At 68.4% G+C, this 19,332-nt stretch overlaps 4 protein-coding genes across 10 annotated transcripts; 3 read left to right on the top strand and 1 right to left on the bottom strand.

The window, feature by feature from the left end:
* Positions 1–51: 51 nt before the first annotated feature.
* IL17RE (interleukin 17 receptor E) lies at positions 52–4,527 on the top strand. Of its 2 annotated transcripts, XM_038148970.1 has the most exons (16): positions 52–181; positions 261–276; positions 745–900; positions 996–1,102; positions 1,177–1,300; positions 1,372–1,511; positions 1,593–1,661; positions 1,758–1,824; positions 1,910–2,097; positions 2,236–2,283; positions 2,387–2,432; positions 2,550–2,698; positions 2,796–2,864; positions 2,944–2,995; positions 3,071–3,172; positions 3,351–4,524. In XM_038148970.1, the coding sequence occupies exons 1-16, from the start codon at positions 86–88 to the stop codon at positions 3,950–3,952; spliced, it is 2,031 nt and encodes a 676-aa protein (XP_038004898.1). In that variant the 5' UTR covers positions 52–85; the 3' UTR covers positions 3,953–4,524. The 2 variants fall into 2 exon arrangements, with proteins under 2 accessions (XP_038004898.1, XP_038004897.1); XM_038148969.1 differs by having other exon boundaries at positions 2,944–3,172; positions 3,351–4,527.
* A 56-nt stretch (positions 4,528–4,583) lies between these two features.
* Positions 4,584–9,196, top strand: IL17RC (interleukin 17 receptor C). 4 transcript variants are annotated; one of them, XM_038148965.1, is made up of 17 exons: positions 4,584–5,006; positions 5,080–5,101; positions 5,186–5,559; positions 5,742–5,853; positions 5,920–5,964; positions 6,123–6,262; positions 6,455–6,517; positions 6,672–6,726; positions 6,825–7,009; positions 7,089–7,139; positions 7,223–7,268; positions 7,376–7,488; positions 7,597–7,665; positions 7,738–7,795; positions 7,928–8,023; positions 8,099–8,137; positions 8,566–9,196. In XM_038148965.1, exons 1-17 carry the CDS (start codon positions 4,611–4,613, stop codon positions 9,171–9,173), a joined length of 2,472 nt encoding a protein of 823 aa, XP_038004893.1. In that variant the 5' UTR covers positions 4,584–4,610; the 3' UTR covers positions 9,174–9,196. The 4 variants fall into 4 exon arrangements, with proteins under 4 accessions (XP_038004893.1, XP_038004894.1, XP_038004895.1 ...); XM_038148966.1 differs by having other exon boundaries at positions 6,458–6,517; positions 8,566–9,173; XM_038148967.1 differs by lacking the exon at positions 6,455–6,517 and having other exon boundaries at positions 8,566–9,173.
* Positions 9,197–9,837: 641 nt separating this feature from the next.
* On the top strand, positions 9,838–13,061 carry CRELD1 (cysteine rich with EGF like domains 1). Of its 2 annotated transcripts, none has more exons than XM_038149525.1 (10): positions 9,838–10,056; positions 10,527–10,609; positions 10,688–10,798; positions 10,891–10,982; positions 11,086–11,262; positions 11,349–11,444; positions 11,534–11,617; positions 11,736–11,831; positions 11,920–12,063; positions 12,555–13,061. In XM_038149525.1, the coding sequence occupies exons 1-10, from the start codon at positions 9,880–9,882 to the stop codon at positions 12,557–12,559; spliced, it is 1,065 nt and encodes a 354-aa protein (XP_038005453.1). In that variant the 5' UTR covers positions 9,838–9,879; the 3' UTR covers positions 12,560–13,061. The 2 variants fall into 2 exon arrangements, with proteins under 2 accessions (XP_038005453.1, XP_038005452.1); XM_038149524.1 differs by having other exon boundaries at positions 9,840–10,056; positions 12,168–13,061.
* Positions 13,062–13,201: 140 nt separating this feature from the next.
* Positions 13,202–17,754, bottom strand: PRRT3 (proline rich transmembrane protein 3). Of its 2 annotated transcripts, none has more exons than XM_038149522.1 (4): positions 17,648–17,754; positions 15,705–16,825; positions 15,479–15,619; positions 13,202–15,038 (listed from the first exon to the last, which is right to left on the bottom strand). In XM_038149522.1, the coding sequence occupies exons 2-4, from the start codon at positions 16,804–16,806 to the stop codon at positions 13,297–13,299; spliced, it is 2,985 nt and encodes a 994-aa protein (XP_038005450.1). In that variant the 5' UTR covers positions 16,807–16,825; positions 17,648–17,754; the 3' UTR covers positions 13,202–13,296. The 2 variants fall into 2 exon arrangements, with proteins under 2 accessions (XP_038005450.1, XP_038005451.1); XM_038149523.1 differs by lacking the exon at positions 17,648–17,754 and adding an exon at positions 17,268–17,425.
* Between the last annotated feature and the right edge of the window lie 1,578 nt (positions 17,755–19,332).

Raw genomic sequence — 19,332 nt, 5'->3', positions numbered from 1 at the left:
GGGGGGCCGGCGGGGCCGCACGTGCCGGTGGAGGAATGCGGCGGGGCCGGCCCCGGGGCGGGGCGGGGAGCGGCGGCGCTCGGCCATGGGGCGCCCGGTGCTGCTCGCCGCCGCGCTGCTGCTGCTGCTACCGTGCGGGACCGGGGCCGCCGTGACCCGCCTCCGGGTCTCCGCCAACTTCGTGAGCAACGGGGAAGGGAAGTGGCGGGGGAAGGTGGGGGGCGGGCGGCGCCGCGCTCACCCCGTCTCTTTGCTTGCAGGAGTGCCGCGCCACCGGTGAGTAGCGGCGGGGCAGGGCTGTCAGCGCGGGGCTGCTCCTGCCCGGCGATACCGGCTCCAGGCTGCGGCGGGATGGTGGGGCTGCCCCTGCCCGCGGCTACTGGCTCCTGGAGGATGGGGGCGCGGGGGCGGGGCGCTCCAGGTTTCCGGGGCACCGGGCTCCCCGCTTCCGAGGACTCCCGATCCCCGGAATTTCCTGGCTCCTGGGGCTCCCCGCTTCCAAAGACTCCGCACCTCCGGAGCTCCCTGTTTCCGAGCACTCCCGACCCCCAAAGATTCCCGCTTCCGAGGAGCCCGAATCACCGAGGCTCCCGGTTTGTCAGGACTCTGGATCCCCGGGGCACCTCCCTTCCGACTACACCTCCCCGGGGCTCTCCCCCTTCCAAGCACTCCCCGTCCCCTGGGCTCCTGTTTCCTGCGGGACCCCCGGCGCACGGCCGCCCCCCGTCTGCTCTCCCCCTGCAGCCGACAGGACGCTGAGCCGCCCCCGCTGCCGCCGCCCTTCCCGCCCCGGGCCGCCGCTGGAGCCGCCCGCCCTGTCGCTGAGCCGTGCCCGGCTGTGCCTGCCCGCGCAGCCCTGCCAGCCCTGCCTGCGGGTGCGCCTGGCCCTCCCCGCCTCAGGTACGGGCGGGGGTGGCGAGGCCGGGCATCCCCGCGGCAGGGGACACACAGCCGGTCCCCCACCCGTGTCAGCACCCCACGCCCGTTTCTCGCAGAGCTCGGCGGTGTCCGGGGACTGCAGCTCACCTTCCTGGAGCTGGGCTCCAACCGGGCTGGCTGGCTGCAGGTTTGGCAGCGACGCCGGGCGTCGGGCAGCTCAGCGGTGAGTCTGCGGTGGGGATGGAGCGGGGCACACCAAGGCCCGGAGTCCCCCCACTGACCCCCTGCTCCCGGCAGTGGCAGGTGCAGTTCGACTGCTTCCCGGCAGAGAGCGGGCGGCGAGTCCTCGTCTCCCTTCGCACCATCCCAGATCGGGGCTTGGCCCTAAGCTGCAGCCATATGGTCACCGCTGAGCCACCCGGTGAGACTGAAGGGGTTGGGGGGTGTCCTGGGGGGACACCGGTACCAGCTGACCCCCTGCCTGCTTTGCAGGGCCTGTCTTTACCCATGCTTGGGTCCCTGAGGTGCGGGCCATTGAGGTGTGGGTGCCCGCGGGTCCTGCCCTCCTGGTGCGGCTGTGCCACCAGCTGGCCCTGGAGTGTGAGGAGCTGCCCCGGCCCTTCCACCAGCAGGTAGTGGCTCTGCCCCCCGACACCCCCGTCCCAAACTGGGGGACACAATCCCTGCCAGCTGATGCTCTTTCCACATTGCAGGTGCTGGTGCCAGGAGGCCACCACATCTCACTGCCGTATGAGTTCCTGGTGCCCTGCCTGTGCATTGAGGTGGGTTGCCCTCCCCTACAGCCATCAGAGCCTCTTTGCCCTTGCATGAGGAGGGGGGACATATCCTGCTCTGACTATCATGCTCTGCTGCCCCAGGCCTCCTACTCCCACCACGACAGCCCACGGAGAAAACACTGCCCCTTCCGTGACCGGCCAGATGCCTGTGAGTGCCTGGTGCCTGTGGGGAGGGGAGCTGAGTCCCAAGGGTGTCCCCCCATGTCTCCCCACCCCACTGATGTGCCCCACAGATGGCCCTGAGCTGTGGTCCTCGGTGAGCTTCCATGACTACAGCACCAGCAGCAAGGACCAGATGGCGATGGTGCTGAGTGCCAGCTGCCCCCTGCACCCACGGGCCACCCTCTGCTGGAGGGAGGCAGCAGATGAGAATGCACCCTGTCACGACATCCCCAATTCTACAGCCATTGAGGATGAGCAGGTGAGGGCTCCTGACCTTGAGGTGTCACAGGATGTGGGACCGTGTCACTTGCTGGGGCATCCACTGGGTCTCAGGGTCCCTACAGGGCAGTGTGTGGGTCAGAGGTGGTAACTGTGACACACTCTCCATTTGTTCCAGGTGTACGTACTGGACAAGGTGGATGTGCACCCCCAGCTCTGCTTCCGAGTAAGCCCCTGTGGGTGGGTGAGCATCATCTCAGAAGGGGCTTGGGGGCTGTGGTGGGCGAGAGCAGCTCACCCTGCCCTTTGTTGATCCCACCTCCCCTCAGTTCTCCTACAAGAACAGCAGCCATGTGGAGTGTCCCCACCAGCCAGGTGAGTCCTATGGGTGGAATGCAGCCCTAGGCTAAGCACATCCCTGCCCTGGGGTCCCTTGCACCTCTCATGCTGTTGGGCATCCTGCAACCTCCCCTCTCTCTTTGGTGGCCTCAGAGACTGCCTGGAATGTCTCAGTGAGTGTCTGGGGGCTCCAGCTGCACCTGCACCTCACCTCCCGCATCCCTGCAGCCTTCAGTGCAGCCCTGTGCCAGCGCCGGGGTGGGCAGTGTGAACCTGAGGCCCCCCTCTACACTGTCACACAGGTGAGTCACAGGGCTCACTGTCACAGGTGAGTGCTGCAGGGCTGGGGGGGACGTGGTGGGTACAGACCCGCACTGACCCTGCCCTTCTACTTTGCAGCCAGAGGGCTCTGCTCCAGGGGAGTTGGCGCTGCTGCTGCCAGTGCAGGTCCTGGGCAGCTGCGTGCTGGTAAGGTGACCCTTGTGCAGCCATCTGTGCTACGGGGGACCCACCATGGTGTCCCCCTCTTACCCAGCCCCTTCCCCAGGTGTGGCGTTCGGATGTGCATTTTGCTCGGAAGCAGCTGCTCTGTCCTGATGGTGAGAGAGGGTCCTGGAGGGGACTCAGGGGGCAGTGGAAATGGGCAGACAGCCCCTTTACTGCCCCTTTCCCAGTCTCCCGCAGGCACTTCGGGCTGCTGGGGCTGGTGCTGGCACTGGGACTGGTGGTGACTGTGCTGCTCCTCAACTGCCGTGGTTCCTGGAGGCCAAATGATGGTGAGGAGCACCCAAGGGGGCTGCAGGAGGGACGGCAAGAGGGGCTGGAGTGCCAAAGGGTGCCAGTTCCTGGGCTGCAGAGGGTCCCAGGGTGGTGGATGGCAGATGCTGTTGGATCCCAGGGGATGCCAGTAGGACATGGAGCTGAGCTGTCACTGCTGTCCCCTCCACCCTGCAGGTGTCCCTGGCAGGCGCCCCGTGCTGCTGCTGTACTCACCAGACTCAGAGGAGCACCTGGGGCTGGTGTGTGCCCTGGCCGAGCGGCTGCGCACGGGGCTGGGCTGCGACGTGCGCCTGGACCTGTGGGAAGCAGGTGGCTTGGGTCAGGCGGGTGCCCTGCCCTGGCTCTACGCCCAGCGGGGCCGCGTGGGCCGCCAGCGTGGCACTGTCCTCCTCCTCTGGAGCCGGGGCAGTGCCCGGCTCTTTCATCGGTGGCAGGTCGGGATGGCCGACGGGACGCCCGCGGATGCCCATGACATTTTTGGGGCAGCCATGGCCTGCCTGCATGGGGAGCTGGGGACGGCGGGCCGCGGCGGCGGCTGGGTCCTGGCATACTTCAGCCGGCTCTGCAGCCCCCGCGATGTGCCCCGACCCCTGCGGCCCCTGCCCACCTACCGCCTGCCCCGACAGCTGCCCGGTCTGCTGGGGGCCCTGCGGGGCAGCCCCCCGGCCCCTCGCCACTGCCGTTGGGGCAGGGCAGGAGGCCTCCTGCATCGGCTGCTGGGGGCTAGGGAGGGCAGTCCCCCGTCCCGGCCTCCCGGGGCAGCTTCTGGCACCTGAGTGCCCGGGCTGGGCCTGAGCTGGGCATGGCTGCAGGGGGTGTGGGGCTGGGCATAGCCCCCCGGTGAGGGCAGGGGTGCTGCCAGGAAAAGGCAGGCTCAGGTGAGCGTGTGCCCACTGCAGCGGCAGGAGGGGCACCCATGGGTGCCCTGGGAAGAGCTGTGGGGGTCCAAGCAGGACTGGCCTCAGTCATGGAGTGTGCCGCTGGGGCCGGAGCGAGCATCCAGCTGTCATCTGTGGCCGGGAGCAGAGATGCTGTCCCAAGCGGGGGCAGCTTTATTCCCATACAGGGACCTGCTCCAGAGGAGAGCCCATAGAAGCCCCTTTGGACGCCACAGAAAAGTGAGGAGTTGGGATGGTGCAGGAAGAAGCTGAGAGATGGGGAGGCTCCCTGCCCTGCCCACGCACAGGTGGCTACAGGGGCGGGTGCTGGGCACAGCCCGGCCTTGCTCTTTGCCTCGACACTGCCAGCAGGACTTGGTCTGGGGTGGAAGCAATAAAGGTGTCATTTCACCCTGCCCTGTTGTCTCTCTGGTGTACCGGGGGAGATCTGTTGGTGCCCTGGAGGACTGGGGGCTGCCCGGTGCTCCTCTGCAGCACGGAGGGGCGAGAGGACGCACCCGGCTGGGCACAGCCTGTACCGGCACGGTGCCACACCATGTCCCACGGCCGCTGCGGCTGCCTGGGGCCAGCCTGGCGCCGTGCCCGTGCCATCGAGCCAACTCGTCTCTGTGGGGCCCCAAGCCCTCGCCAAGGGTGGCGGGACACGGAGCCCTCCGCGGTCGGTGCGGGAGCAGGAGGCCCCACCCCAGGGCGGTTGCTGACGCCACGCAAGGACCCGGGTGTCCGGGATCGGAGCAGGAAGCGGGAGCCGGCGGCGGCGGTGGGGCCCGTGGAGCCGGGAGAGGGGCTGCTGGGGAGTAGCCAGCGTGGGGCCGGGGCACCCCGAGGCCCCGGCCCCGCCATGCACGCACTGACGCAGCTCCTGCTGGTGCTGGTGCTGGGCTCGGCGGGTGGCCGTGGGGACCCCCGCGACACCCTGGCCTGCTCCCAGGTGGGTTGGCGTCAGCGGCGCGCGGGCGTCGGGCACCTGGCAGCAGCGCCGGCCTCACGCCTGCCTCCCGCAGGGCCTCGCCTGCCGCCTCCTGGGTAAGTGCCACCGCCACGCCACGGCCCCCACCCCGGCCGGGGCACGGGGACTCCGGCCCCATGCTGCCCTCTCTGTCGCCCCAGACACCGATGTGCTGTGCGGGACAGAGCCCCCGGGGCCCAGGCACGAGCTGGCCTTGGCTCGCCTGCGGCTGGAGCCGGCGCTGCGCTGCACCGAGCCCATGGCTTGCGCGCCCTGCCTGGAGGCACGCGTGCGCCTGGCCTTGCCACCTGCCCCCGGCCCCGCCACCGAGTCCCGCCGCTCCGTGCAGCCGGGCACCTCTGGGACAGGCGATAGCGGTGATAGGGGACAGTGGTCACCAGCGACTGGGGCCACCCCGTCCCAGCCCAACGTTACTGGGCTGCTGCTGCTCTCTGGGCACGCGTATGCCTCATCCCGCTGCGTGGCCGTGGAGGTCTGGGCACCCTTGGGCCCCACGCTGCGCGGCCGAACCGTGGTACGTAGGTGCGGGGCACCGGGAATCAGTGTCCCTACACTGCCAGTCCCTGGGCACTGGGGATGTGGGCACTGGCATCAGCACATCTCTGTGGCGTGGGGGTCCCGTTCCTGTGCCCCAGGGAGGTGGGTGCTGGCGGTGCCGGTGCCTCACCGCAGTGGGGTGGTGGTTTTCCTGCCCAGGGTTGGGTGATCTTCCGGTGCTTTGAGGCGCCGCTGGGCTCCGAACTCCGCATCTCAGCATACATGAACTCACGGGGCCGGCAGAGGCTGAGCCAGCAGCAGCGGGTGCCAGGTAAGCCCCGGCAGGTCCCCTGCAGTGGCCCCAGCCCCTCTGCCCACTGATCCGCTGTCCCCACAGACTGTTCGTGGCCTGCAGCACAGACTGCTGTCCCCCAGTGCCAAGGTAGGTGCTGGTGTTACCCCGCCTCGGTTTGCATCCCCTGGGGAGAGCTGGGCGGTGGACACCACGGGTGAGAGTGGCCCTGGGGGTGCCATGCCCCGTGCCATGGTGCTGGGTGGGCAGCGCCAGGAGCTGGGTGACCTGAGCTGGCTCTCATACAGTGCCCAGGCTGCGGGTCTCCCCGAGGCAGAAGGAGGTGGTTGTGGAGGTGGAGGGGGCTGCAGTAGGGCACAGCTACATACTCTGGCTCTACCACAACCATAGCCATGGCACCAGTGGGCCGGGGCATGTGGTGACCATGGTGAGTATGCACGCCATTCCCTGACCCCCTACCCTGCCTGTTCTCCGGTTGCTGCCCTCCTCCCCGTTCCCGAGAAGCTGTGTCTGTGTTATAGGCAGTGTGCTGGGAGAGGGTCCCCTGGGAGCAGATCCCCCTGGGTGACCCTGCTGGTGGCGATTTGCCATGGGGTGACCCACATCTGGTTGCTGGTAGCAGAGCAGTCCCATGAACTATGTCCTGCCCGCCGATGAGGTACTGCCCTGTCTCTGCCTGCAGGTGAGCATCTGACCGGGCACTGTGGGGGTGGCAGGATAAGTGGCCACTAAAGAGGGGCTCCAAGCTCCTTATATCTCCCTCTGGCATCCCAAGGGGGCTGGCCAGGTCATGGTCACATCATGAATACTCTTCTTGTCTTTCTCCCCACTCCCAGGTCTGGCCAGAAACCCAGGACCCACTACGGGCCACCCTGTGCCCCTTCTCTCATGGTACCTTCACTCTGAGGCTGGGCTTTAGGGGGCTGGGACACAGGGGGACTTGAGGAGATGCCACATGGAGTGACACTCCTCTCCTGGTGCCCCTGCAGATGCTGAGGCCTGGGAGCGACTGTGGGCGCAGAGCCGGCTGGTCCTGCACATCGAGGGGCAGGTGCTGACCTGCTCCCTCTCAGCCCCGTGCGACCTCCTGGCTGACCTGGTGCCCTGCTGGCAGCCAGTGCCCTCCGGGCCCTGCCAGCCCCTCCCTGGCCTGCAGCAGCCTGCCAGGGGGAAGGTGAGTGGGGCTCTGTGGGGCACTGGGAGCTTTGGGAAGGATGGTGGTGACAGTTACGGAGCATCCCTTGCACTCACAGGGACCCCAGGAGTTTGGAGGCCTGCGGCCACACCCTAACCTCTGCGTGCAGGTAGGACACCACTCTGCCCCACAGCTGCCCCATAGGCAGCCCCACATCACCCCCAAGCACTATTAATCCACTCTCTGGGGCAGGTGTGGAGCAGTGGGCAGGTCCGGCTGACCCAGTGCCTGCGGGACCGTGAGTACTGCTGGGGTGGGAGGGTAGAGGGCCTGTCGGTCCATCTGGGGAGGGACCCCTCCTTGGCCACCCTTCACCACCCACCCAGCCCGCTGGCACATTCCCAGGAGCGCTGCCCGGCCGCCCCGATGACCTCCTGCTGCTGGAGCAGGGCGGGAATGCCTCGCTGTGTGCCGTGGAGCGGGGTGTCTGCACACCCCTTGCCAGCTTCACCAGCAGGGTAAAGAGGAAGGGACCCACATGTCCTGGCAGCAGTGGCACTGGGGGCACAGGAACCCCTGTATCCAGCAGTGGTGGCACTGCTGTCTGACCTGCTGTGTTGTTGCAGGAAGCAGGGCACCCTGGTCTGCTGGAGCAGGGTCTGCAGCAGGATGTGGCAGGGGGGCAGTGCCAGCAGGTCAGTGCGAGTGGGCGGTGGGCAGTGGGCAGGGACTGGGCAGTGTCTGACATGTCCCTGTGTCCCCCACAGCTGTGGCACCCATCAAACAGAACTGGTGGTGTGCTCTGGGCCTGTCCCCTGCACAAGTGTGAGTGTTGACAGCCACGGTGGGGGAGAGGAGGGATAATGGAGGGCTGAGGGAGGGAACCCCCATGTGGAGCCACTGGAGACCTTTGCTGGGTGCCGGGGGCCCATGGTGGATGCAGATCCTGCCCTGCAGACCTGCGTACCCACTGGGCACTGGTGTGGATGGGGGTGCTACTGGGAGCTGCCTGTCTCCTACTGCTGCTCTTGATGAAGAAGGAGGACATGAAAGGTGAGTGGTGCACTTCTGGGGGCTGTGCCTGGGCTGGGACTGCTCCTGGGACCTCACTGCCTGTCCTCCCTGCAGGATGGCTGAAATCCCTGAGGGCTGGCTATGGCTCCAAGGGTGAGTGTGGGTTGAGCCTGGGGCCTCGGGGGGAGTGGGCAGTCTATACCTATCCCAGAGGGGGCAGAGGACAGAGTGAGGGGGTCCCCCACCCAGATTAGTTCATGTTTGCCTGCCTGACAAGCTAGGTAGGGGTGTGGGGAAACAGAGTAGAGGTTGAGAACCCCATGGGGGGTGGGCAGATGCAACCTGCCTCCCATGTCTGTCCCTTAGGGTAGGTAAAGGGTTTGACAGGGGGATCGGGGGACTCACCCCAGTGGTGGTCTCAGCTGCTTCCCATCATGGCTGTTCTTTAGCTTGGGTACAGGGGGTGCTGCAGGGCTTGGCTGACAGAGGCACCCATCATGGGTGCTTCCCGGTATGGCTCCCACCATGGGCTAGGTGCGGGGTGCCTAGAGGGATCCAGGCACTGATGATCTCCCCCTCAGGTCCTCTGCAGGGCCGGCGGGCCCTGCTGGTGCACGCAGCAGAGCCGGTGGCGGAGCGGGCAGCGTGTGCCTTGATGGCAGCTCTGCACTCACTGGGGCTGACGGTGGTGGCGGCACCGGGAGGTGGCAGCGGGGTAGCAGCTTTGGGGCCGCTGCCCTGGCTGCACGCCCAGCACCACCGGGCACTGCGTGACAGCGACACCATCATCCTCCTCCTCTCTCCAGCAGCTGCGGCTGCTGCACAGCAGTGGGACGCCGGGGCCAGGGTTGTGCCAGAGTCCGGGGCTGCTGAAAGCAGCCTCAGTCCCCAGCACAACCCTGACCCTGATGATGTCCCCACTGTGGCACCCTGCGAGGTGTTTGCGGCGGCTCTGTCCTGCGCCATGCCAGTGTTGGCGGTGGCCCGTGGGCACTACGTGGTGGCCCGGCTGGAGGCCTTGGTGCCGGCAGTGCCCCCAGCCCTGCGGGCAGCCCCTGCCTTCGCACTGCCCGGCGAGATGGAGGGGTTCTTGCGGGCACTGGCAGGCCCAGCTCGGCAGAGGGGCCGGTGTCTGGAGCCATACGTGGCGGCGGTGGCTGAGGCTCTGCAGCGGGCGGTGGGAGAATAAAGGGGTGACAGTGCTTTTGCTGAGTGTGAGTCCAGTTCTGAGTCCAGCAGGGACTGGGATGGGTTGGGAAGGGGTGATGGGGTGGACTCGGGTGGCATGGAGAGGGATGATGGGGAGGTATAGGGGGGTGGAGACAGGAAGGGAGCTGGGCTGTTTGAGGCGTGAAGGGGAAGGGGGTTTTTTGGTTGGAGGGTGGATGGGGAACTGGACCAGTTTAGGGGTATGAAGGGGAACCAAACCAATTTGGGGTGGTGATGGGGAACTGGACCAGCTCATTGAGGCATGTTTGGCAACTGGGACAGTTTAGGGGAAGGTGTGAGAGCAAATTGGACCAGTTTAGGGTGAGATGATGGGGGACTGGGCAAATTTGGGTACAGTGAGAGGGAACTGGACTGTCTAGAGCGGAGGGGCTGCAGGTGAACGGGGATGTTTAGAGGGCCCCGCCCAGACCAGGTGAGGCCCGTGCCGGTGCGCTCCGGGCAGCCGGCCCCGCTCCGTGCGCGGTCACCGACTGCAGCCCGTCCGCGCTGCCCCCGCCCGGGCCTCTGCCCGCGGCCCCTTTAAGGCGCGGGTGGGCGGGCCCGGGGCGCGGCGCGGATTGGCTGGGAGCGGGGGGCCGGCGGCGGCGGCGCGCGGCCATTGGCGGGGGCGGTGCGCGCTGAGTCAGCGGGCGCGGCCCACGTGGTGCGGGCGGGGCGGGCGCACGATGGCGCCGCTGCCGCCGCGGCCGCCCCGGCGCGGGGGGCCCGGGCTGGGGGCCGCCCTCCTGGGGGCCGCCCTCCTCGGGGGGGTCCTGCTGGCCGTTCACGCCGACCCCGACCCCCACCGAGACGGGGCCGAGCCGTGCCGAGCCTGCCGCGGCCTCGCCGAGAGCTTCGTCAGGGTGCGCGGCGGGGGGGCACGGGAATGATGGAGGCCGCGGCGAGGGGGCACCCGGGGGGTAATGATGGCACCGAGGGGAGTGGGTTGACACGGCCGCTGCCTCGGGGGGGGAGCTGGGGGCGAGGGGACAGTGACGGGAGGGGCCCACGGGTGGCGGACGTGGGGGACACGGCCTGGAGGTGACAGTGAGCAGGGACGAGGGGGGTCCTGGGTGGGGTGATGTGGTTGGGGGGCCCAGAGGAATCACAGACCGGGATAAGGGTGGTGACAGGGCCCGATAGAGGGGTGGTTTGCGGGGGACAGTGGTGAAGTGGAGGCACTCCTACAGCATTCCCAGGGACACAATGCCTGGGCTCTGGGGCTGGGAGAGGGTGGCAGGTCCCTGGAGGTGATGTGTCTCGTGGAACCCTACGGATGGAGGGGTTATTGGGGGGGGTCCATGCCTGCACTGCCGCTCCCCCATGCACCCAGGGCCTGGAGCGGACAGAGCATGAGGGCTTTGGTGGGGGTAACACAGCCTGGGAGGAGGAGAAGCTGTCCAAGTACCAGCACAGGTAAGTGACCGCAGTGAGGGGCTGGGGGAGCCCAGCTGCCGCAGAAGTCGTACCTCACGCTGGCTTGTGTCCCTGCAGTGAGACCCGTCTGCTGGAGGTGCTGGAGGGTGTCTGTGCCCCCTCGGACTTCGCCTGTCACCAACTGCTGGAGCGGAGTGAGGAGCACGTGGAGCAGTGGTGGTTCCATGAGTGAGTCCGGGGGCAGGGACAGGGGGCTGACAAGGGCCACAGGCAGATGGCAGGGGCCTGAGTGCTGGAGTGCTGTATCTTCCCCTCCCCAGGCAGCAGCAGCACCCTGACTTTTTCCAGTGGCTGTGTGTGGACAGGATGATGCTTTGCTGCCCTCCCGGCACCTACGGCCCGGACTGCCGGTGTGAGTAACTGTGGGGTGAGCGGGGTGCTGGTAGGGCTGGAGGGGCTCCCCTGGCTGCTGCCCTCTGTCCCGGCTGCCAGCCGGCTGGTCTCTCCCCGTGCAGCCTGTGCCGGTGGGCCCCGGCAGCCGTGCAGCGGCAACGGGCGATGCGACGGTGACGGCACACGCCAGGGCACCGGCCTGTGCGTCTGCAGCCCGGGCTACGGCGGCCCCTTCTGTGCCGAGTGCGGTGATGGCTACTATGAGGCCTCGCGCAACAAGAGCCACCTCGTGTGTGCTGGTAGGTGGGGGCTCTGCCGGTGCTGTCCAGCCTGGGTACAGGCGGCTCCCCCCTGCCGGTGTCCACGTGTCCCTCCCTGCCCGCAGAGTGCTACCAGGCATGCGGGCGCTGCACGGGTCCCGAGGACTCCAGCTGCCTTCGCTGCAAGAGGGGCTGGGTGCTGCATGAGCACCGCTGCATCGGTGAGTGAAGGCCAGGGGTGAGCTCAGGGCCATGGGTGCTGCGTCCCCGGAGCTGAGGCTCAGCGGGGCTGTCCCCATCTCTCCTGCAGATATAGATGAGTGTGGCACAGAGATGGCGCATTGCCGAGCCAACCAGTACTGCGTCAACACGGAGGGCTCCTACGAGTGCCGAGGTCAGGGGGAGTTGTCGTGGGAGGTTGTCTTGCAGGTGGCTCTTCCCTGCTTAGGGCCAACCTTGTCTGGGCTGGGAGGGAGCTCCAGCAGCAATCCTGGCTCTGTTCCCTGCGGCAGACTGCTCCACGGCTTGCATCGGCTGCATGGGCGCCGGCCCGGCTCGCTGCAAGAAATGCAACAAGGGCTACTGGCGGGATGGAGCCAAGTGCCTGGGTGAGTGCCTCCCATGCACTGGGGGGTCATACTGCCCCCTCTTCACTGCCCAAGCCCTGCCTGAACCCTGGCTTCCCCCCCCCCCCAGACGTGGATGAGTGTGCCAGTGCCGAGGAGCCAGTGTGCACAGGGGTGCAGGAGGTGTGTGAGAACACGGAGGGCAGCTACCGGTGCGTCTGTGCCCAAGGCCACGTCCGCCGAGATGGGCAGTGTGTTGAGGACAAGCCCCCTGGTATGGCCTAATGCAGTGCAAGGGGACATTGGGCAGGGGGTGTGGGACATGGTGGGGGGCTCCTGCTGGTCAGCTGTGCCCTCCCACGAGTGTTGTCCATGCAGATGCCCCAGAGAAGGGCTTCTTTGATGACGTGACTGATGACGAGGTGGTGGTGCTGCAGCAGATGTTCTTTGGTGTGATGATCTGTGCCCTCGCCACGCTGGCTGCCAAGGGTGACATGGTCTTCACCGCCATCTTCATTGGCGCCGTGGCCGCCATGGCCGGCTACTGGCTCTCTGACCGCAGTGACCGTGTCCTCGATGGCTTCATGAAGGGCAGATAGCTCTGGAGCTGCTGGGCACAAGCAGAGGGGCAGACTCAGCTTGGGGTGCAGGGCCTCCCCCAAGCAGGGCTGGCTGCCAAGGCTGCATCCTGTAGATGATGCTGTGCCCTGCATGTGTCCCCCAGCCCCCCCTTAGCATAAGGTCTTGTTTTCCCTGTCCCTGCAGAATGAGCCAGGAGTACCTGACCCTGGGGGCTCCCACACAGCCCCCTCTGGCTGGAGGGGTGATGCCAGGCAGTGCAGCATCGTGTGGGGGGCACAGCATGCTGCCCCCAGCTCCTCGTGCTCTGGAGGAGAGGCCTGGCATTGTGACAGGTGAGGGGGTGGAGGGGCAGGTGAGGGAGGGAACCTGCTATCTGCCCCCAGGCTGGGGCTCCTGGCCCTGTAGGACTCCCCTCCCATGAGGCCATTCCCTGTGGGAGAGTGGGGGGCTGGGTCCCCCCATGCCCTGAGCTGTGCGGCTGGGAGAGCTTCCCCCCCATCCCTGGGCAGAGCCCATCTCCCCTCCCAGGCTGGGCCCAGGGGCCCCTCGCCACTGGCAGGGAGCTGTGCTGGTGAGGGGGCCCTGCTGGATGCATGAGTGTGGCCGTTGCATTTGTCCGTGGTTTGTCTGTCCGGGTGTGCCCATCTGTCCGTGTGTCCATATCTCAGGAAATAAAGCTCTGCACACCCAGCTTGGCTGCTCAGGGTAGGATTGGTGGGGGTTGGGGGTGCCTCTGCCCACCACCGCTTTCACACGCCAACAGGACCGTCTCCTCCCAGCATAAACTCTTTATTTCTCTCGTTTGGCACAAATGGAACCGGCCCTGCCCGGCCCTGCAGGGGCGCAGGATCAGACCCCCACACCCTCACAGTGTCCTCGCCCTCACGTCGTCCTTCTGCGCCCCCAGTCTCTGCCTGTCCCGGGCTCAGAGCTCAATGGTGTCGCTGGAGAGGCTGCGGGAGTCCACGGCCTTGCCCAGGGCTGGGAAGGCGCGGGGACCCTCTCGCTCCCAGCCGGGGGCTCCAGCGGGCACCAGGAGCGGGGCCCGGCTGGGCGCCTCGTCCAGGGGCAGGCTGTCGGGCGAGGACAGCCCATGGCGCCAGGGGTTCCAGCTGATCTTCAGTGAGCTGCTCTCCAGCGAGCTGGCCGAGGCGGTGACAGTGACAGTGACGGTGCCGTGGGGCTGGCGGGGGCCGGGCAGCTCCGTGAGCGAGCTGCAGCGCACCATGCGCCCCAAGCTGGGGGTCTTGTCGGGGCCAGGGGAGCCGTGCAGTGAGGAGCCGGAGCCGCGGCGGGGCCGGCCGAAGAGGCCATCGTGCAGGAGGTGGCGGCGGCAGAGCGCCTGGTCGATGCTGCGGCGCAGGTCGATGGGGGACGGCGGGCGGAAGATCAGCTCCCCCAGGGAGGGGGACGAGCCCTGCTCAAAGGCGGCGCAGGAGCGGGCGGCCAGCATGTTGGGGCACTTGGGGCTGAGCCCCGGCATCCCGGTGCCGGCTGCCCAGACCTCGTTGCTGTCCTTCAGAGCCCGCAGGGGCAGCTGCTCCGCCGGGTTGCGGATGAGGTTCTTGGAGATGTCGTTGGCGGCTGTCCGCTCCGCACCGGTGCCGCCGGTGCCGCCACCGGCCCAGTCGTAGCAGTTGTTGGGGTATTCGGGTGCTTCGGCTTTGCGGCCGGCGCAGAAGTACCGCAGTGCCTTGGCCCAGCAGGAGTGGCCGGCGGGGCTCCGGCGGCGGCACCGGCAGCACACGGGCTCGGCGGCGGCCGCCAGCAGCGCCAGGGCCGTGCCCAGCTCGCCGATCCGCAGCCAGAGCTGTGCCGCCCAGCTGGGCCGGGAGAAGCGCCCTTGGGGCCCCAGGACTCCTCGCAGCCACACGGCGCTGAAGAGCTGCAGCCCGCACACCGGCAGCCCCGCCACCGCTGCCGCCAGCAGCGCCCGCGCCCCCGGCTGCGGCCCCGGCCCCTCGCGGGGCGCCCGCAGCACCCGCCAGCACCCCCAGAGCCCCCCCAGCAGCAGCAGAGCCCCCGCCGCGCAGCCCAGCGCCTGCAGCCCCAGCGCGGCCGTCAGGCCCGGCCCCGGCGGCAGCAGGTCGGCGGCCCCCATCGCCGCGCTCTGCAGGGCAGCGGCAGCCCCCAGCGCCGGCAGCCCCCGCAGCCGCGATGGCAGCAGCTGAAGCTGGGCCCGGCGCTGCAGCCGCTGCAGCAGGAGGGCAAAGGCGGCGAGCAGCAGGGGGAAAGGGGCTGTGTTGAGCAGCAGCAGCGCCGGAGTGGGCAGCCGGCCCCGCGCCCCGTAGGGATCCAGCAGCAGGAAGGTGGCCCGCAGCAGGCAGGCGGCCAGCAGCAGCCCGTGGGCCCCCACGCCGTGGAGAAGGTGTGGGGGCCGCAGGACGGCTGTCCCCGCCAACCCGGCCAGGCAGCCCAGCGCCAGCAGCAGGAAGACGGCAGCCACTCCATAGACGTGGGCCTCCCAGGAGAAGCCCAGCTGGTGCTGCAGCTCGGCCCAGCGCAGCCCGGTCGCGTTGGCCCCCAGCACCGGGGGGGCACGGACCGTGGACTGTGGCTGCGGCGACGATGCGTCTCGGGGGACTGGCTGAGGCGTCATCCCTGCCCGTCGCCACGTGGCCGAGGGGCTCGCAGTGCTGGAGGCTGGGGTCTGCGTCCCCGGCGTGTCTGCGGGTAGGAAGGAGGAGGACAGTCGGGGGAAGTGGGGGGCTTGGTGGCACTCGGCCCACACCTGCACCCCGCACTGGGCTGCATCAAATGTGGCACCCCGGCACTGCAGCGGGGGATGCCCTGTGCTGGCTGGGGCTGCGCCCGCCGGTGCCTCCCAGGGTTTTCTCTCAGGACGCGCAGTGCAAGGGGTGGCACAACCCCGGTCACGTCCCCCACCCCCCTGGGGAAGCCCCCACCCACCGAGCATTTAGCGCTAATCCCTGCGGGCAGGAGTAGATTAGGGCCGTTGTCAGGTGGCAATCCTGATTGAAGGTGTCACTGTGTCCCGGCTGGGCAGCCCAAGATAGCTGCCATCCCCCCCGGCAGCCCCGACGCCCCAGGGGTGGGCTCCCACAGCGTCTGCAGAACGGATGGGCTTGGACGCAGCCCTGTATCACCTGGGTGCCTTGTCCCGAGCGTCCCCGTGGTGGGATGTGCCGTTGGCTGTGCGGTCGTTTTGGTGGCATTTGGGACGCTCACAGGGCCCACGGCGCCCCGGACCTGCTGCGGGGAGCCGACGTCCTCCTCGGGGAGCAGCCCTGCGAGAGAGAGCAGAGCAGAGCCCTGACACCTGCGGGGCTCGGTCCCCGCCGAGGGGTTCCCCCGCATTGCGCTGGCTCCTACCTCTGCTCGGGGCACCGGGGGTGGCCGTGCTGGAGGCGGGGGGTGGCGCAGGGCCGGTGCTGTGGACAGACCCTGGGGCGGGCGGGGGTCCCCGCTGCCCCGTAGTCCCAAGGTCCTTCCGGGGGCCTGCATCGCCGGGGCTGGCGGTGGCGCGGCTGAGTGGGGCCCTCCGGGTGCTGCGCTGGTGGGAAGGGAGCGCTCGAGTCCAGGGCTCAGCCAGCCCCCGGGACGGGGCAGTGTGGCGCAGCCGTGGGGCAGAGCTGGGCGGAGCCGGGGAGGGGCTGGGGGGCCCTTCCGTGTCCCCCCAGCTGCCCACCAGCTGCACAGAGCCAGGGCTGGCATGGGGACCCCAGGCTGGCCCCGTGCCTGTGGGATCAGAGACGGGGGCTGTGGCCGGCGGGACCGACTGGCTGCTGGCTGAAGTGAGGGGCGCATCCTGAGAGACGCCCGGGACCACTGTGTGTCCCTCTGCCGCTGTGTGTCCCCCTGTGTGGGCATCTGCTGTCCTCATCCCCGCCGCCAGCGTGGGGTCCAGGGCAGTGGTGGATACGGTAGGCTGAGGGCTGGGAGTGCCGACTGTCCTGGAGACGCTGTGCCTGGACAGGGAGAGGCCCTGCCCTGCCCAGGGTGGCCCTGGAGAGTCTGCCCCTCTGTCCGTGGGCACGTCAGGGCCCGGTGTACCCAGTGCAGAGCCGTGGAGCAGGGAGCTGTCCTGGACTTCAGCTTCGTGCCCTTGCCAGGCAACGAGCGGCTCCTCTGTCACAGCCGGGACTGTGCTGCCGTCCCTCCAGACCCTGGTATCAGCACCTGTCATAGTGGTTTCCATCTCCAGGGGTGCCCTGGTGCCATCCCCTGCCTGCAGCGGCGGGGACCAGTGCACGGGGTGCTTGACCCCCCAGCGCTCACTCCTTGGGGCCCCGGCACCGCTCGGCTCCCCCGATGCCTCCCAGGTGGGGGATGGGCCTGGCCTCGGCTGCCCCCAGGCAGGGCTGTGCAAGGGGTCCCCACCTAAGGACAGCCCTGCCGGCAGCACGCCCTGGGCTTTGGCAGGGACTCCGGTGGCCAGGAGCATCCCCCAGGTGACGAGCTGTGCTGCAGCCATGGCGAGTACCGAGTCGACCCTGTGGGAATGGGGGATGTGGTGAGCCAGGATCCGCGGCAGATGCCCAGGTAACTCGTGCAGCTGGCCGTGATGCTGCTGTGCCCTTGGCCACCCACTGCCCAGGGAGAGAGAGACAGTGGCTTGGCTATCCCTTCCCGGGTAGCCCTGGGCTCTGCTCCCTGCTATCCCCGTCCCCAGTGGCCCCATTCCCAGTCTTCCCTTTCCCAGTGTCCCCTGGTGTTCCCCATCCCGGTGTCTCCGGTGTGGGTGGTCCTTGGTGCTTAGTGGTCCCGACCCCCAACATCCATGGTGACCCCTTCCTAGTGCCCCATCCTTAATGTCCCCTCCCCGGTGCTCAGTCCTGGCGTTCCTCTCGGTGTCCCCTCCGCGGTTCTCCGTCCCCAGTGTCCTCGCCCGATGTCCCCGCGGCCGGCGGCCCCGCTCCGCCGCGCACCGTTCACCTTGGCGCGTCCCGGCCGCATCTCGGCGGGGATGCTCGGCCCGGTGCCCCGCGTTGCCGCCGCACACACGGCTCAGACCCGCCGGGCCGGGAACGGGGCCGGGACCGCCAGGGTGCTGCGGCGGCGGCCCCGCGGCGCGGCGCGGGTTACCGGCGGGGCTGCGCAGCGGAGTCGGGCCGCGGCCGGTGCGGGACCACAGCGGGGCCGGCGCGGCCGCCGCATCCCGCCGACCCCACCCGCGGCGCGCCGGGCCGGCTCCACCGCTCGGTGCCCGGTGCGCGGTGCGCGGGCCGCGGTGCCGCCAGCCCCCTCCCGCCGCCCGCCGCAGCACTGGCGGCCCCAGAACTGGTGCCCCGGGAGCCGCAGCCCCCCGCGCTGACCTGCCGGTGCCGGTGCCGGTGCGGGCGGGCCGGGCTCTGCGGCGGAGCGGGAGGCGGCGGCAGCGGCAGCCGGTCACGCGCCGCCCCGAGCCGCGGGCACCCGCACGGGAGCCCGCCCGCACCGGGAGGGGGGGCGCGGGGCACGGCCGGGGCCGCCGCCGGGACGGGATCCGCAGGGCCGGGCACGGGGGCAGGCGGGTCCGTGGGGCTCAGCTCAGTCCGGGGCAGGCTCGGGTGGACTCCCGGGGACGGGTTCTCCGTGGCGCAGATCCTCCGGGACGTGGATTCCGGAGGGGCACCAGGGCAGGTTCCCGGGGGTCAGGACGCGGCGGGGCGGCGGAGGGGGGATGCTGCCCGCGGGGCGGGCAGGGGTGCCCGGCCGAGACTGGTCCCGCGGCCGCCAGGGGTAGGAGGGAGGGGGCAGTCGGACCCGCTAACAGGGTCCTGAGGAAGGTCTGAGGGGGCCCTTCCCCACATCTGCCCCACACTTGTCTCTCAAATGCTCAGCATGGATATGCAGGACCCTGGCAGCCACTGGGATGTGGGACCCTGCCAAGGTTCAGGTAATTAGTTAATCTGCTTAATTGTCCGGCTGGAAAACTGCCCACCCTGCCTGGGCTTGAGCTGGCAATGGTACGGCCACGGTGTCTAAAAGTCACATCAGCTCAGGACTCCATCCTGCAGGGTGACACCTGCACTCCAGCTCCCTGCCTGCACTCCTGCTCCTCCCTGCCCGCACCTCAGCAGTGCTTGAGCTGCCAAAGCCTTGGCAAAGTCCTGCCATCACCATCGCTCTTCTCTCTCCAGGCCAGCAGGTACCTGTGGCACCTCAGGTCCCCGTGACGGCACCTGTGTGCGGGCAGTAGCACACAGTGCCCCACTCCTGCTCCCTGCCACCACTCTATTCCTGGGGCACTGTGGTCACCACTAGCACACGAGGCATTTCTGGTGCCCCATCCCCTCCTCTGTGGGCTCAGGGGGCTGCGGCAGCCAGCTGAGCGCAGGCTCTGGCAATCTGGGCCATGCTGGCATGCTGGGCCCCAGGCGGGCAGGGCAGGCAGCTAGTCTGGGCATTAGTGCTGGGGAGAGTGCAGGTGCTCCTGCACTGCGCCATGCGCTGCCAGCCCTGGGCACCACTGCAGCTGGGGGTCTCATCCTGAGGAAGGTGCAGCTGCAGTGCTGAGTGCGCAGTGGGACTGTGGGAAGGGAGCTGGCTGTCAGTCATTGGAGCACCTTTAGCACAAGGCAGGGGCACAGCAGCCACCTCCACATCCTCGCTGCTGTCAGAGGTTTCCTCCTCTGCCAAGTGACTCATTGGCAGATGAAAAGCTGAGCCCCCTGCTCTGTGCTGCTGCAGCCACCACGTGCATGCTGCCTGCACAGCTGGGGACGCTGGGTGGAGGATGCAACCATCCAGTTCTCTCAACCCCTGTGCCCGTGGCCACCTGGGTGTCACAGGCTTTTGATCACTGTTCTCCCCCTTCTCCTGGGTTCTCCCCCAAGAAAAGTTCAAAACCCAGTTTCAGAATTTCAGAGAAAATGGCCCCAGTTAAGTGCCCTCAGACAGACTGGAACCCAGCTTTGCTTTTTTTCTGACCATTGTTTGTGTTTTATGGTTCTGCCCTGTGCCCTCCACAGTTCTTGGCCATGCTGCTGGAGGAACCACCCTGGCACCTTCCCTGGTT

This window comes from Motacilla alba, chromosome 12 (assembly GCF_015832195.1).
Source record: "Motacilla alba alba isolate MOTALB_02 chromosome 12, Motacilla_alba_V1.0_pri, whole genome shotgun sequence".
NCBI classification, from domain to species: Eukaryota; Metazoa; Chordata; class Aves; order Passeriformes; family Motacillidae; genus Motacilla; species Motacilla alba.
The sequence above is the reverse complement of the archived record's forward strand: the minus strand, read 5'-3'. Positions and strand labels throughout refer to the sequence as shown.